Source organism: Acomys minous (assembly GCF_964271855.1).
Source record: "Acomys minous genome assembly, chromosome: 16".
Lineage (NCBI taxonomy): Eukaryota > Metazoa > Chordata > Mammalia > Rodentia > Muridae > Acomys > Acomys minous.
In genome coordinates, this window is record NC_140498.1 from 21,354,573 (window position 1) to 21,371,316 (window position 16,744).

The window sequence follows — 16,744 nt, forward strand, 5'->3', positions numbered from 1 at the left end:
CTGCTATAGCAAAATACACAAGACTAGTTAATTCATATAGAAAGGAAATGCATTTGGTCCATGGTTCTGGACGTTAAGGAGCACTAACTACACTGTGCAGGCACTTGCTCCATTTCTGGTGAGGGCCTACTGCTACAAGATATTATGATAAAAGTGCAGAAAAGGGAAGCGTGCACCAGGAACACAGAGGAGACCCTGACCCGCGTCTCCCTTAGGCAACTAACCTAGTCCGACACTTAACTCTGGGAAGGTCAAGAGAAGGTTCACTGAGGGACTAGCCATGAGATGGGACGGCATCGCCCCACTGGCTGTGTGTAGCTGTGATCCCCAGGACTGAATAGTAAGAAGAAAGAGAGAAAGTGAGGCAGGCATCAGGGCTCATCTGGCTCCAGCTGCCACGCCTTCCCTACGATGGTGGATTGTACCCTCAAATTCTGAGCCAAAATACCCGGCCCCTGTTTTTGTATATCGCCACAGCAGTGAGAAAAGTGACTAATACGATGTTCAGGTCACATCACGCTGGTACCACACATTACCTTCACTGGGAATGAGAAAATACTAGAGAGTACAACAGCTAGAAACTGCACATCAGCGTAGACACTGATCAGACTCTGGCTAAAAGGACAAATGATGCTCACGGCGACAAACTTTTGTAGGCAAGCCCAGCTGGTGCTGGCTCACAGCTGTGTCGCAGGCTCTCACGATGCTCCTGTTGGAAAAAGCTCTCCAAGGATTCTCAGATCTTTATAAACAAAAGGGAGTGAGGAATGAGGCTGGCGAGCACACACTTCAGGCCTTGCTCTCTTCTTTTTGCCTGGCAAGGTGTGCTACCTCCCTTCACGCCCCTTTGGGGGGCCTCTACGGTGGGGCTGCAGGTGAAATGACCTGAGGCATCCCTTCCAACTCCGAGACACCAAGACAAAGGGCTAAAGTGGGAAACGCTCTGTCACAGTGGTCCCTGGAGGAGCACGAAGTCCAGGCTTTGAGGCACAGGACAGGACCAGCTCCTAGTTGTAACAGAGTGTCCCTTTTATACCATGGTGACATTTAGCTGCAAGGGGATGTGATTCACCACCCCATCACTGATGATTCAAAACAACAACAAAAATGTATCAAACCATTACCTTATTGTCAAAGGCAACCTTATGCTTAAGTTCTCAGTAGCTGACAGAGAATCTTCAGGAGAGTGCTGAGGATCTGATTACACACTACTTTTAAATATGAGTACCTGTACTACAAAAGACAAAACCCCTTCAAACTGTCATCCCATCCACACAGACCGTTCCAGTTAATACGATTCCGGAGCTGTCTATGCTGGAGGTGGGGGGACAGCCGGTCAAGAGAAGAGCTTCCCAGCGCAGACCTTGACACCAAGGCTGTGGCGACTATCCACAGTGGTTCTGGCTCTCCTAGCGGAGAAAGGGAAGCAGGCCTTGGGAGGCCCGCTACTCTGGCCCCATGTTTCAAATGTCCTTAGTGCTCGGAAGCAGGAGTGAGACAAGAATGGCTCAGCCCGGGCACAAAACCACAAGCACACAGGTACCATCAGCGGCTTTAAGACATGTAAATAGAGAAGGCTTGGCAGGTTCTCCTGGTTACATCTTGTGAGAAGACAACACCAGCAATATTCTGAGCATATTGTACAATTTTTAAAGTCAAAACATACTGTCATTATTTTGAAAACAGAGGGATCTGCAGAACCTTTTCGGTAAGAGAACGAACAACTCTCTGGATGTGAAAACACTTTCGGATGTCTGAAATCATGACACTTCAACATCTATCCGTGTTAAGTTTGTAATCAAAATGGTGATGTGGAAAGATACAGTCAATTGTCACTTTAAAACACACAGGAACTGGACATGCTGTACATTTCTCTTTTAAAATGTAGTTTGTATTATTTTTCAACCAACCAAAACGCACATAAGATATTTTATTATAAAACATTAGGCAATGTTACTTTTGAGACAGCCAATCTGAAAGGTTGCGCCTGTGCGTACTACCAGCGTGAAAACCAGGGGAGTCACATAAGAACTAGGCAGACAGTCTCACACACCATTAGCAGAACTCACACACCACTCAGCCCAGATGACACCAGAGTTGCGTTCTTGCTTTAGATGCAGGCCGCAGCTGTCAACAAGGGCCTATGGAGGGCTTTCTCCTCCTAACACCAGGGCTCTAAGGCGCACAGCCTGGTTCTGACTGCAGGCCCAATGCTTGAGGCAGCCCGTGTTCTGAGGCCGTCTCCTACCCGGGCTGGGTATGTTGGCCCTCCGGACCTGCGCTTGACATGGGAAACCCAGACCTGGAAGGGGCAGTCATTCCACTTTTGGCTGAAAACTAAGCCAACAACAACAAAAACTAACCTAGTGCAAATTCCAGATAATCATCAATTACCTGGTTTATAAAAATACATGTCCAAAATAGTGACTTCCAGGGTGTGTACAATATAAATTACAAAAATAAAATAGAAAAGATGAAAAAGTTGAGCACATTTTTCAGTTCTTCATCCAACATCGGCATTTGACTACAGAGGTCAGTTCGAAACCATTTGCACTGTCCCAGGACCCCGGCAAATCTGGGCTCAGGAGGGAGGACCCTGAAACTGGGGTGAGGTATTTCTTTGGAGCTCTGTGGCTGGCCATAGGTACACTTGCCTAATGGAAGAGGGTCCTGGTAGACCCTGTCCACACTAGCACAGGCTCCGTCCACAACAGGCTCATTGGATATGCAGAGTAAGGGGAGAGAGAAAGCCACTCTTCCGGGGCTCCTCGCTCCTGTCAGTGGGACGGGGTGAGTCTCATAGCAATGCTCCCCTTACAGTGTAGGGCAGCTTAAAAGCTCCCTCTCTGTACTTGCCGTTTAAGGATAGCTTCAGTGAACATGCATCAGAGAGAAGAGCACTGCACGATGCTGACAAGATGCACAGTGGGAACGTTCAGACCTGTGACTCCAAGTTCCCAGGGCCCAGTAACCTGAAACCATAAACAGGCGTCTCTGCCTCCACCCACACTAGCATTTCCACTTTGTACCTGAAAGTGTCTATACATGATATAAAGCTATTCCTTATTTCAATATTGATTTTGTTCATAAAAGTTCCAGCGATCAGATCAACCAATAGGATACCACTGGTACAGACAGACTCATGATTCAGATGGTACTTTGTCCATAAAAGTTCTTATCAAATTTCCTCCTAGAGCACACTCCACAGCTCTCAAAGTAACTGAACACAAGATATGAATTGTTAACAAAACAAGCTCAAGAGAGAAAACGCTCCATGCGCAGGTAGCCCAGGTGTGGCCATCCCAACTCCATTTCTGCAGCAACACAGAGAACTCAGCATCTTACTACATCTCGAGTAATTTACAGATCAGGATCTGAAAGTATCGATTTCAGGTGAGCAGTTTTAAATCAGAAAATATTCAAGAATGAATCGCTATTCTCTAGAATATTTCTTCCGTATTCTTCTGAAGAATGTTCCCAGAACACTCATGAATTTCCCTTGGGAAAAGGAAATGCCTCCGCAAAATGGAAAATGACAGCAGCAAACAGGCACTGTGAGCCTGGCCTCCTGAGGGACCACATGTTCTGGTTGGGCATAGCTTCTGTCAGTGAGAAAGACAAGTTAGGAGGTAATGCTGCAGAGGGAAAGGCATGAGACCCAATCACGCCTCACCTTGAATAAAGAGAGGGGAGCAAAGGATGGGCGAGCTCAGGGAAGGAGGCACTGCTGAGTGCGTGCTCTGGGGAGGCCACTCTCAGCTCTACGCCAACATTAGGCAGTGGGCTCAGGAGTCTCTGCCACCAGCATTCTACTGAGATGGGGTGGTTTATGATAAAGACAGTGACTCTATAGAGGATTCTAAGTCCATGCTCAGAGGACCAAGGAAAAGGAGGTGTGTGGGTGGGATTCAAGGTGATGTGTGTCTTAAGCAGCATGAACTACAACTGGAAATGTTGTCATGCAGAAGGCTGTGTATAAAGTGCCCCACACTAGCAGGTTAAAGGACACAGCGTGTCTATAGCAAGAACTTGGCTTTAGCAGCGGTAATTCTCAGCCCCAAACATCACAAATGTAAGAAAAGCTGTATTTTTATTTATTAAATAAATTTAATTATATTCCTTCTGAAATACAAAAGATAGAATAAATCATACCATAAAAGTGGGTAAGATATGATAATATGGTGGTGGCCAATTAACACACATCAATCATTTTGGGTTTTTTTTGTGTGTGCGTGGACAGACACCAACTACTAAAAAGGATTAAGAGATTATTCTAGAAGCAGAACTACCTGGAAGATTATTTGGCATTAAAATACTGATTCCCAAAGTGCTACATGGGCAAGTTCAAGCAAGCATTTGTGGTCACATGCATACGAGTCCCCACGGTTACACATGAGCTGTCACCACGGACACCACACAACTCAGGAAAGAAACTCCACTATTCTAATTGCTCACCTGAAATGATCTTGAACAAAATTTCTAACAGTGTGGTTTGAACTCTTTCTTCAGACATGGTCTGCCTCATTTTATAGTCTAAGCAGGCAATCCTATTAGAACTGAGCAGGGGCAAGGCATCATGTTTCTTACATGCAGAACATGGAGGTTTTCAATTTGGTTCCATCAACTCCCGTGTGCTTCAGGGCCACGGAAGCGAGAGTTCCTTCACACACACGTGCGCTGTCTCCAACATATCACCGACAGCCTTCAAGGGGTCCTGTTGAGGCATCGAGACTGCTGTCTGTGTCTGAGGCCAGAGTGTGCTCAGTGGACATGGAGGAGATGTCGTTGATGGATGACGACTGAGAAGGCGTGGCCTTGCTACTTACTGCTGCATCTGTGCTAAGAGAACCAAAGAGAATAACATCTGAGGCACGGCATCCTGCACCCCAGGCACAGGGCTTCAGGCTGCTTCTCGACTCAGGGCTTTGCAGTTTCCTAGTCCTAACGAGCAACAGAACTAAGAAACCAATCAACTCTACTTTGAGCTTCTGGGATTTTTCCTTGAGTTCTTCTTTGGTTCAGTTTCCAAACAATCTTGGGCTTTCCCTGCAATACTCTTTTTCTTTCCTGTGGGCAATGTGTGTATGGTCACATATGACCGTGTTGATTACTTAAAAGATAATACCTGCCAACTTCAAGCAGAACTTAGAAGGAAATGGATGAATTTATCCTACAATTACAAGATGCTTAGTCCTTAGGAGTAGTCAAGAGTCAAAGGACATTTCATTTTCAATAGACATACCTTGCCTATAGAAAAAAAGCATCAGGAGTCAAATAAATCTTCTGTAATAAAAGTATTTTTTGAAATATATACCCCAAAAGGAAAAAGTTTAGAGCCTGCTATAAATTTTTTTTAACAAGTCTAGAAACCGTTATTTTAATTTCAGAGGTAAATTTGAAATTTCCTGCTTTCTACTATCTGTGTGTTAATATGACATGAGTAAAAATAAAACATGCAGCATCTTTTTTGGGGGGGTGGGTGGTGTTTGGGACAGGGTCTTTCTGTGTAGCCTCGGCTGTCCTGGACTCTCTTTGTAGACCAGGCTGGCCTCGAACTCACAGCAATCCGCCTGCCTCTGCCTCCCAAGCACTGGGATTAAAGGCGCGCACTACCACGCTGGGCTCAACATGCAGGGTCTTATGTCTGCAATACCTAAACCAAATGAGATCAGAGCAAAGAAGGCAACATTTAGGAAAGTGTTCAAGTCCAGTCTCTCCCTGTCTGAACAGCTGGAAGGAGCTGTTAACAAGGTTACAACAGGAATGTTTCAAATGCAGTTTAGGGCCTGGCACCTCAAAACCCTGAGTCACTGCCACCAGCATGAGCACAGGTCAGAAGGCAACGGAGTCACACCAGGGTGGCCCAAGTAGCATTAACACTTCACTGTAATTTATAAACACTGAATAGACAAAATATTAGCCAACAAAAGCAAAGCAATTACCAACCTGAAGGCTGGTCCTTTACACCATTCTTGCTTCTTTCTTCCCAGTCCATCACTTCTTTGTAAATTAGTTCTTCAAAGAGAAACAAAAGTCAAGATGCTTTGTCATTTCCTGTGCACTGAACTCTGCCTCCAGGTCCCTGGAGCCACCCCAGGCACTGGGACTTGGCTACCACATAAGTTACTAGGAGCTCACATGCGCACGCTGCACGCATACGCTGCAGAGCACTCACATGATGAGCGTGTGTATGTGTAGACCACTGGCCTGCCAGCCTGGAAAGTGTGTGGTCAATGTTGACCTGCGCTGACTACGGCCCTTAGTCACTAATGACCCTGCTGCTTCTGAATGAAAGTTTCCAAGTTTGCTTCTGTGTTAACCAATTTAGGTTACTGTGGCTGTGTGGCTCATCTTCAAGCGCTAGTAATACCTTCTTGCCTATTTCTGTCAATTTCCTCCAAACTAGATTTTAAAATATACAATTACATGGCTTAATATACACAATCACATGTCCCATATCTGCTTAGACAGGCATCTTTGTAGGGAATATGTGGCCTGTACATTGGGTTTGCTCCACAAACGCCCATGCTACCAGGAAGTGTGCTACACTTACTGACCTCAAGGCCACCATCAAGTATGTGATAATGGAAAGTCACATGGAAAGCCCCTGTGTTTCACCTGAAGCAAACTATGACGTCACACATACTCTACTCTAACACTGCTAGTATCACAGCCTTCCTCAGCTAGGAAGTGGGAAGAGAGGACATTGGGGCTTCTGGGTCTCAAGGTCCTCCCCAAGAGGCTAGTATCAAAAGTAGTGAAAAGCATGTTCTGAAGGACCATGGGCGTGTTATAAGTGAGAATTAAAACACGCTGCCCTTACCTTTCCACTCTTCAATTGCATGCTCTCTTTCTTCCAACTGGGCATCATAAATTTGAGGTGGTGGCTGAAAATTAAATGACACATCTGTAGATAGCTCAAAACTAATGGGGCATGATGGGAAAATAACACTACTTAGAATGTTTTGAGTCTACTTATAACATAAATTTAGTTTAATTAACATATTCTAAAATTTTTTGTTGTAAGAATGATATATTTTATCAGTTTAAAAAATCAAAACAATTACAGAAAGTTAACCAAAACAATCAACATAAATATATCAACAATAATATCAATCATAAACCTCAATAATCACATGACCTCAAAATTTCTGCAGACATTGTCCAAATTAAATTACAAAATTAATAATCATAGGCTGCTCTGAGTTTCCCAGGAACAAGGCTGTGTGGGAGCTGAGAGAGGTGTGGCACTTAGAACACACCTATACCCAAGTCACAGGCTCATGAATGGAAAACTCCACAACTTGGTTGCTCATAAATCCAATTCTTTTGATATAACATAATATCAAAATGGCACTTAAATCTCTACCCAGGACACAGCAGTATGCTCCACAGCTGGCATGAAGTAAACATGCCTGTATTACTATTTTACTCATTGCTAAAGATCATTCCCACAAGGGATGCCATGAAAAAACACTTAAAAGGATGAGATGCCTCGATGCGGTGTGGAGGTGTGAGCTAATGTGTCACTTGGGAAGACTCCTTAGCCTCTCTAATTTGAGGGTCTGAATAAGAAGTGAAGCCCATGGCCCAGTGCCAGGCATGAAGCAGATGCTTTACAAATTATTATTAAACATCAGCTTCATAAACATAAGGCCAACTATCCCTCCACAGCATACTTATGTACACTTCTGAGTGGTCTGTAGCTACAGCCCCAACACCAAGTGCTCCCCAGGGATACGGACCTAGGCCTCAGACAGCACTTGCTCTATTTTTGAAGTCAGGGCCCTAAAATCAACAACCTGCTATCCTCATGTGGCTACAAAAGACTGAAAAAGAGAAGATCCAAATACAGTGGTCCCTGGATAAAAAAGTGAGGCCGCTACACAGACATTTTTCAAAGAGACACTTACCGCTTCTGCTTCAGCAGGGTCATACCAAACAGTAATATAAGGGTGACGCAAGGCTTCGTCCACAGAGATTCGCTTGTCTGGATCAATCACTAACATTTTCGATAACAGATCTCTGGCTTGACTTGCTAGAGTACAAACAAATGATGTGCTTACATTGCTACCATGGAAAAGAGGAAACCACACAATAAAGAACCAAATGTGAGGGTGTGGAGAGTAAAGAGACATGTTATCTTCAGGAAATGTTTAAGGGGTTCAAGATCAACACAGCTCAGGGCCTTTAAACGTCCAGTGGCCTCTATTACATACTAGTATTTTAGCATGTGAGGTTAGGGGCACCAGGCAGCCAGTGTCCAGATGACCTGATGCTATGAAGCCACAGCAGAGTAGGTGGCAAACACCTCTTTTAGGATGCTTGCCAGGAGTGTGGACATGAAGTGCCAGGAGTTATTTTGCTTTTTGTGTCACATTAGAACAATTAAAAAACCTTTAGAATAACCCATGGTCCCAGAGCACAGCCTCACAGGCACCACTGCTTTGCCTAGCTGTGTACAATGCATTTTGTTTTTAATCTAGACATTAGTAGCTAGGGGAAAAAAACCAACAAGCTTAATAACTTAAGAAGGCTCAGTGAGGTCTCAGCACGAAAAGTTCACAACATACACAGCTATGCAAAGGCTGGGGCTTTTGTGACCATGATGCTGCTCACCCTGGGCAGAGGACAGCAAAGCTATTGTTTTTCTTCAGGTGATCACACTCTAGGAAGGACACAAGCTGGATGTGGTGGCGCACGCTTTTATTCCCAGCACTTGGGAGGGAAAGGCAGGCGGATCGCTGTGATTTCGAGGCCAGCCTGGTCTACAAAGTGAGTCCAGAACAGCCAAGGCTACACAGAGAAACCCTGTCTCGGGAAAATAAAAATCTAGGAAGGACACAAAACAGCAGCAAGAGCCTTTCCTACTAGGCCACACTCAATGGGTTCTATCTAGAATCCTTACTGAAGTGTTCTTTATATTTTAAAATTTTTTAAATTCGGATTGGTGATATCACAATATGAATCTTGTGTGTGTGTGTGTGTGTGTGTGTGTGTGTGTGTGAGCACATGTGGTATATGCACATGAGTATTTGAGAGTGGGGGCAGGGTACCAGGTACTCTGAGGCTAGAGGATGAAGCTGGTGTCCTCCTCTATTGCTCTCCCTTACTCCTTTATGGCAGGGACTTTCTGCCAGACTGGCTGGTCAGCAAGCTTCCAGGATCCACTGGTCCCAACCCTACAGTGTGGGTTTCAGGCACAGACAGTATGCCTGTGCTTTCTGAGTATGCCTGTGCTTTCTGTGTGATGCTGGGGACACAAACTTAAGTCCTCACACTTGCAAGGCAAGTGTTTTCACCCCAGAGGCATTTTCCCACCCCATAACCTAAGGGTTTTCCAGACTGATCTGGACATTTTAGTTTTGGCCAAAGGCTTCGGTTACACTGTTTCTGCCGAGGTCAAGACGCTTGACCTTTAAGCTTTCTGTGCGGTGCCTTCTTTGAATGTCAGACTATAAGATACTATAGTCTGCAATATCTGCACCTCCTAACACACATGGTTTTAGAGTTCAAATGTTAGAGAAACAAGGACAGAATAAAAGGATTGCCTTACTTTTTATTTTGTCTCGCTCAGACTCTGATGGAAATATCCAATCTGGAAAGAGCTCTTCAAATTTGATTCCAGGGTACTTTGGTCTGTTTTCCACATAATTCCTCACAGTTGGCTGAAGTTTCTTCATGAACTCCGCAGACGGTGTTCCTAGCTGTTCAATAACTTTATTCCACTGATCAATATCTAAGGATTCTCTTGAGGAAAATACAACTGAAATGCTTCATAGTCATAATACATACAGTGCTATCATGCAAAGGAAAACTATTTAATCTATGGACAAGTAAGTAACTAGGCCACCCCCAGGATCAGCAAAACCACTTTGGGACAGTATTTAAATAAGGTTTGGGTTTCTAATTCATATAAGAAAAACTCTTACACTCTGCATCTTAAAAACTATGATCATAGCTCATTAAATCAATATAATCTATATGTTTTCCTATTATAATCCAAAATAAAATTATGACAGAAATGATTCAACCTATGAGATAAATGATTAAATATGAAATAAATAAATATCATATAAACAAACTGAAATCCATGCTCATACTAAAGCTACCTTAGACTCACAGGTCTCTAAAGGAGAAAGAGATCGAGAGCCCCATCTGTTCTCTCACAGCTGGGCAGCAGAGTCTGTGAGACAGGCCGACCAAGGGAGGCCGGAGAGGGAAGGAGCGGAGCCCAGGCTGTGGCCTAGCCCACAGACCACACTCTACTGACACACTGCCTTAGACAATGATGCTTTCGGAGGCCATTCTGTTTCTCTTGGCACTGGGCCCATCCTTTTTGGTGTCTAGTACCGTGTCCTTTCTTCCTTTCAAAGTACATGACCTGGGGTTCAGAGCCAGCGTGTACTGCCCACTCAAGGTGCTCAAGTCAGTCCTCCTCACTGGTACGGCGCAGATGACACCAGTTTTGCCTAGCTCTCAGGGTGCTTGTTAGACTTAGGATGACTGGGACAATGTCTGTGGAAAGTGACACTGAAGCTGTAAACAGGTACAGAGACAATGCAAGCTATGAGATCACAGAAGCAGGAGACAGGGAAGTTACAGGCTTACTCAGAATATGCACTTGCACCACTGGAGAGAGTACCCAGGGCCAGTCACACACGCTGTTCTTCCTGGGTGTTAATTCGGAAGACCTGCTAGGGAAATGGGCTCAGAGAGGCAAATCCCAAGCAAATCTTCCTTTTCCCTTCTCCTTTCATGCACTTTGGCAAATCTGAATTACGTATACATTTTATTTAGCTGTTTAGCCAAAATAGGAAACCTGGCTTATCCCCCTCTCCTTTAACACCTCTTCCTCATGCTCGTTTCTCACTGTGAGGGCTAATCTGAGAGCGACGTGATGCCCCGCCCCCACATCGCCATGTCACTCACCACTGGGAACCATCTGGGCTCCTGGCTGAGAGCCAATCACACCTACCTAACCCTCTCACCTTCTGAAGGATGAGTGCCTCTTATTCTTATTTCTTGCTGCTCCACACCCAGTGTGCTCCCTACTGGAACCTTCTGTCATCATCCCACGCTGACAGCAACCACTTTCCTTTAACATCCCTACCCTCTGCTTACTGATGTCCGTGTCTCTAATTCTTACCCCCTCATCCTACCCTGAACATACGCTCATCAGGCCTCCCTCCTTAGTCGTCTTGAGAACCGTTTCCATTAAGGTTGCCAGAGGCAACCACTAAGTCCAATGGTCAGTCCTGAGTCCTTCCTCCCTGATCCTTGGTTCATCTCTTCGATGCTTAGCACCGGCTCAGACTTCAGTGTTATCAACAGGCGAATGATTTCCACATTTCCTTTATCCCAAATGTTTCCCTTGAATTTCACACTTGATAGGTGAGATACTCCGAATCCACAAACTCATCTGAAGGTTAGACCCTCAGCGCAAATGCAGACCCCAGGCCCAATCCTGCCATCAGTCCGACTGACCTGGTGTGAGCCTCTGCCACCTCTTTCTGGGTGACTCACAGCTTCTGCCATGTTTCCTGCTTCTACTGTCCTGGAACATCTACCTTCAAGTCAGCTTGGCAGTGAGCCTTTTACACCCTCACTTAGACGAGGCACCTAGAAATGGGCAGGTGCTCAATATATGTACCTGAGTTAGTGCTACAGAGTCATTTTATAGATGGCATGGAGGTGGCATGGGGTGCAGATGGGGCTTACCTGGGAAAGCATGGTGGGCCTTCTGGGTGGGTAGAACATGGGTCTTCCATTAAAAAAAAAGAGTGGGGGGGGAGCATAGCCCAAAGAGACCTTTCTCTAGAATGCGCAACTGCCATGGAGCTGTCTGAGCTTGGGCTTCTGGTGGCCTGATTTAAGTGTTTTCTTTTTCACAGCAGTTACGTTTCTACCAAGATCATAGACAAACCTCTTGAGAACCTCAGCTTGGTTTCTGAGCCTTTCTATAAATTCCCCAGATTTGATCTAATCTTTGTAAATGTAAGTGAAACTTTCTTTAGAAAATGATGTTAGCCAGGCATGGTGGTGCACACCTCTAATCCCAGCACTCAGAGAGGCAGAAGCAGGCAGATCTCTGTGAGTTTTAGGTCTTGTCTACAAAGCAAGTCCAAGACAGCCAAAGCTACACAGAGAAACTCTGTCTTTTAAAAAAGAAAAGAAAAGAAAATGATGTTAATTTGCACATAACTTTAAAGTACTTTAGGTGACCTTATATATAAAACATCAACTATTGCTATTGTAACATGTTAATACATAAAGTATTTTAAATTATAATGTAAAATTATTAAAATGTATGCAGAAGTACAATTTCTCATTTATCTTTATTTTTTGGAAAAAGTAATTCTTAATTTAAAAAAACAAACAAATAAGAATTGGTACAAAATTAATCTTAACTGACACTACAGCCTTATCCACTCATTGTCAAGTCCATGTGGTGTTTCTAAGTCACTGGCCTCAACTTTCCCTTGAGTTGATTTTACTTGTAAAATAAAGACTTCCTTATTTGTAACTTAGAGCAGCTAAATCCAAGATAAAAGTATATAAAAAAGCCAGAGAAATTATCAGAGCAAAATAAAATGTTGTATTCAACTTTGCATATTTTGTAATTTATGAGGAAAACGTGAAGGGAGGAGTGAAATAAAATATATTCATTTGGGTTGGAGCAATGGCTCAGAGGTTAAGAGCACTGTCTGTTCTTCCAGAGGGCCTGAGTTCAATTCCCAGCAACCACATGGTGGCTCACAACCATCTATACTGGGATCCGATGCCCTCTTCTGGCCTGCAGGGGTACATGCAGATAGAGCACTCATATGCATAAAATAAACAATTTTTTTTTTAAAAAAAAAGAAAAGAAAAACATACATATATTCATTCTAAGCTCCTGTTGTAAGGAATTCATACTTCAAGAAGGTTGTCTTCATGAAATTATAAACACTAAAGCACTTTTGTGGCATATACACACTCTCCAAACCCTGACGACAGAGCCGGCCGGTTTCCCTGGAACCACGGGTCTACTACAAACAGAGGTCACTGTAAGCTTTCCTAACAAAACCAAGATCAAAGGCCAGTGACAGGGTAAGGGCGAGGACACAGATGGAAAGCATGAAGGAGCATGTTAGCGTGGATTGTGACAGATGGAAGAACACACAGGGAAACAGAACTGATGTGACTGGCTGACCACGGTACGAGTCCCCAGTATGGCAGATACCCTTCTGCCTGTAGTCCTTAGAAATGTCTATAAAATGTCAACAAAATGACAAAGGAGAAAGCATAATGTGTTGCTCCTGACACAATTTTCATCTAGCCATTTCACTTAAATCTGCTTAGCTTGTTACAGCTCTTGTCATACCAGTAACTAACAGAACCATAAATGACTTAAATCACATATACATGGTAGCCTATGAAATTTAGACTTTACCTAGTTAATTAATAGAATGAACTAATTTGTAAAATAGTATTTCCACTTTAATATCAGAATATATTTACCAAAGACAATAGTTTTATATATCTAGCTATTTCTGATAAAAGAGCTAATATGACTGGTTTAGTTTTACTGTCTCTATTGTCACAGGTATATAAGTGAAAATAAGGACATATAAAAGTGAACCCCTTGGTTTGTGACACTAACTTAACAAGTGTAATGAAGAGCCCTGAGAACACAGTCTGCAACCCAACAGTTCCTTCTGAGCATTGTGAGGAGGCGCGACCATGCTGCCCTTAGCATGGCCACCATGGCCAGGGTCAGGGTCCTGGGGAAGGATACGGTCAGTGCCTTGGAATATCACACAACCTTTCACCAGCTCTCCCATGATGCAACCCACTGACCAGATATCAACTGAAAATAAAATGAAATGATAAAATTATGAAGTGTCATGAACAAAACAAAAGTGAGGAAAAAGGAATTCTAACAGAGTACTACACACACAGACATGGAAACATCAGGGGCTAGCTAAGGGCGCACTTTTTACACAGTATGAACGATTGCTGACCTCCACTTCAGCCTTCAGTTTGCAGCAATCTGTGGTTTTAGTGCCAAAGAGTCCAATACTTTACAGCTTAAAAAACAAACAAACAAACAAACAAACAAAACCCTGGACACAGAAGGTGCTAATGAACATAAAATCCTCAGGGCCGCGATCCCCCAGCCCCCGCCCCAGCCTCCATGGCCGAGTGCTGGGTCTCTCCCTGTGAAGGATACAGTCTCTTCCTGGGAACAGGACTTTATGGAGGACCATTTCTGCCATGATGCACCCGACAGACCAGATGTCCACTACCAAATACCAGGTGATTAAAAAACAGCCAGGGAGCCTTGCATCTCTGTTTCTAAGCCACCCCCCAAACACGGCAGCCACCAAACACTCCTGTAAGCTCCTGACACCACATCTGAATGACCATGTCTTAAGTTGCCACATACAAAGGTGGCAGCCAATAGGCAAGGGTTGGATTTTGGGAAGGCCCTGCTTAAGCATAGCTCTGTGGTGTCTGTCCTCTAGTGTGGGGTCAAGCATGGAGCCTGGCTGCATCTCCTTCCTCAGACAGGGAAGGGAGAACTAGCCACAGGCAGCTACTGGAGGGCACTGTGCCTCTCAGAGCAGGCTACAAAGCATCTACAAAATTCACAGTCAAACTCATCTCAAAAGACCTTGGCAAACTTCCACTACTATTCTCTCCTTTATTCTTATAAACAACCAAATAAATGTGTTAAAAGCTGAAGTTTAGCTTATATTTAGTTGGCACTGATAGAACAAGTGAAGTTTTGGTGTTAAAAAAAATCAGCTTTACATGAAAGAAACATGGTGTATTATTCCATTAATATTAAAAAAAGTTAAAAAGTCGTAGCAAAACCAGTCACAGTGTTGGCAACCAGGGTAAAGAGAGGGCACAAAGGCCCAGTGCTGTGGGCTCCATGGGTGTGCCCACCGACAGCTGCACTGACTCCCAGCTGCACTCTCCCATGGGCACACGGTATCTTGATCAAAATATAAAAGGGTTTGAGCTCAGCACACACTTTTAACTTGAGAATTTGGGAGCCAGAGGCAGGCAGAGTTCTGAGTTTCAGGCCAGCCAGAGTTGGGAAAAAAAGTAACAAATGGAAATAAAAAATAAATGATTTATTATATGTGGATTACAGGCACCTATATGCAGCCCGGAGCGCAAGCTGTGTCTGCCATGGGTCTTGAGGGAGGACATGCCAATGACGGTGGCAGCACTGTTTACTGCTTAGTGCCTGGAGTCCTAACCATACTTACCGTTCTCTTTGTAGCCCATGCCCAGGATGACTTCTGGAGCGCGGTAGTAGCGAGTCACTACATAGGGAGTCATCATAAAGTTGGTACAGGCTGTCCGTGCCAGGCCAAAGTCAAGGATCTTGAGGGTACAGTCTGATTTTACTACAATGTTGCTAGGCTTCAAATCCTAGAAAAGAAGTCATTTAAATGAATCACAGCATTGTAAATACAAATTTTCATACTGGCAAGGAGTTGTGAGGTGAGCGGCTACTGAAGCTTGTGAGGATGGGAAGGAGGTGGGTGGAACGGTATCCTGGGCTCTGAGACCCTGCCTCCAAACAAGTCAGGTGGCCTCTCACTGCCACTTGCTCAAAACCCGAGAGCCTGCAAGTCTCTTACGTAACATGGAATGACATTTGCACACAACCTATACACAGCCTCCCGGATCCTCTAACTCAAATCTAGATGATTATAATACCTACAATAAGGCTGTTGTTTAGGCGGTAATTACACACAAAAAAGTTTGTCTGTTTTCAGTACAGGTGGAATTTTTGTTTTCCAAATACTTTTAATCTGCAGCCAGCTGAATCCACGGATGTAGACCCCAGGGGTATGGAGGTCCTTTACTACCCAGCAGGCCTTGTCATCTAGAGCAAACAGCATGGCCACATGGCCAAGGACGGTCACAGCAGCACTGCCTCTAACAAAGACAAATGGAGCATTGTCAACCGAGCCCTACAGAAGGGGAGAACAGTTCCTGGCCCTGGCGCCATCTACCTAAAAACTGTAGTGATGGGGACAGCGGTCTACTTTGCTGCCATCTGCTGGACAACTAGGATAATAAAATACAGCTATGGATGCCTGTACGCACACGCCTGGTGCAAGGGTCACCCCAGAACCGTGAGAGCCAGCTGATGTCTGCCAAAGCAGTGAGTAAAGAGGTCACTGAGGTTCTCAGAGTCCCTCAGACTCTCCATTCAGCCTTCACAACGTAAACGGAGTTAGCTTTTAACTGTCTGGTGGCTTGAAGACTCACTTTCAGTGCCAAGATGGCAGAATCAAGACAGGTCTGCCTCTTCCAATCTCGAGAACCATCCAGAACACATTAAACAAGAAACATGAGCAAGGACACGATGACAGCTGACCTGTAGAGTTGTGGAAATGGTTACTACAACATGGCAGCCATAGGGGAGGCCAACAGCAACACTCAAAATAGACAAGGACAGAAAAGCTAGGCGTGTGTGTGTGTGTGTGTGTGTGTGTGTGTGTCCCTGATTTAACCACCACTATTGCTTGTTTGAATCTCCGATCCAAAACCACCGACTGAAGAGATGTCATAGGAAGGAGGACCTACACGTCATGACAAGTGTCTACTGTGTGGATCCCCCTGGCCCTTGCTCACAGGCAACAAAACCATTTACTCCGGTGGCTGCACAGTGGGAAAGGGGAATGACTAGCAACTCTGAGGATGGCTGAACCCAAGTCCTGAGTGTACGCCT

The 16,744-nt window shown here is 44.5% G+C and overlaps 1 protein-coding gene across 4 annotated transcripts in view; it reads right to left on the reverse strand.

Moving 5' to 3' along the window:
* Positions 1-1,540: 1,540 nt before the first annotated feature.
* The window catches only part of MAPK9 (mitogen-activated protein kinase 9), a 45,769-nt gene continuing 30,565 nt past the window's right edge, over positions 1,541-16,744 (reverse strand). For 2 of the 4 annotated variants that reach the window (XM_084761901.1, XM_084761903.1), the window contains exons 6-12: positions 15,267-15,432; positions 13,781-13,852; positions 9,557-9,739; positions 7,914-8,038; positions 6,824-6,887; positions 5,947-6,015; positions 1,541-4,834 (exon numbers count right to left, since the gene is read on the reverse strand). In XM_084761901.1, coding sequence (XP_084618027.1) covers positions 4,692-4,834; positions 5,947-6,015; positions 6,824-6,887; positions 7,914-8,038; positions 9,557-9,739; positions 13,781-13,852; positions 15,267-15,432 — 822 coding nt within the window. In that variant the 3' untranslated portion in view covers positions 1,541-4,691. Of the gene's footprint in view, positions 4,840-5,946; positions 6,016-6,823; positions 6,888-7,913; positions 8,039-9,556; positions 9,740-13,780; positions 13,853-14,215; positions 14,288-15,266; positions 15,433-16,744 lie in introns of all 4 variants that reach the window. The other 2 variants (XM_084761902.1, XM_084761904.1) reach the window with 2 other exon arrangements.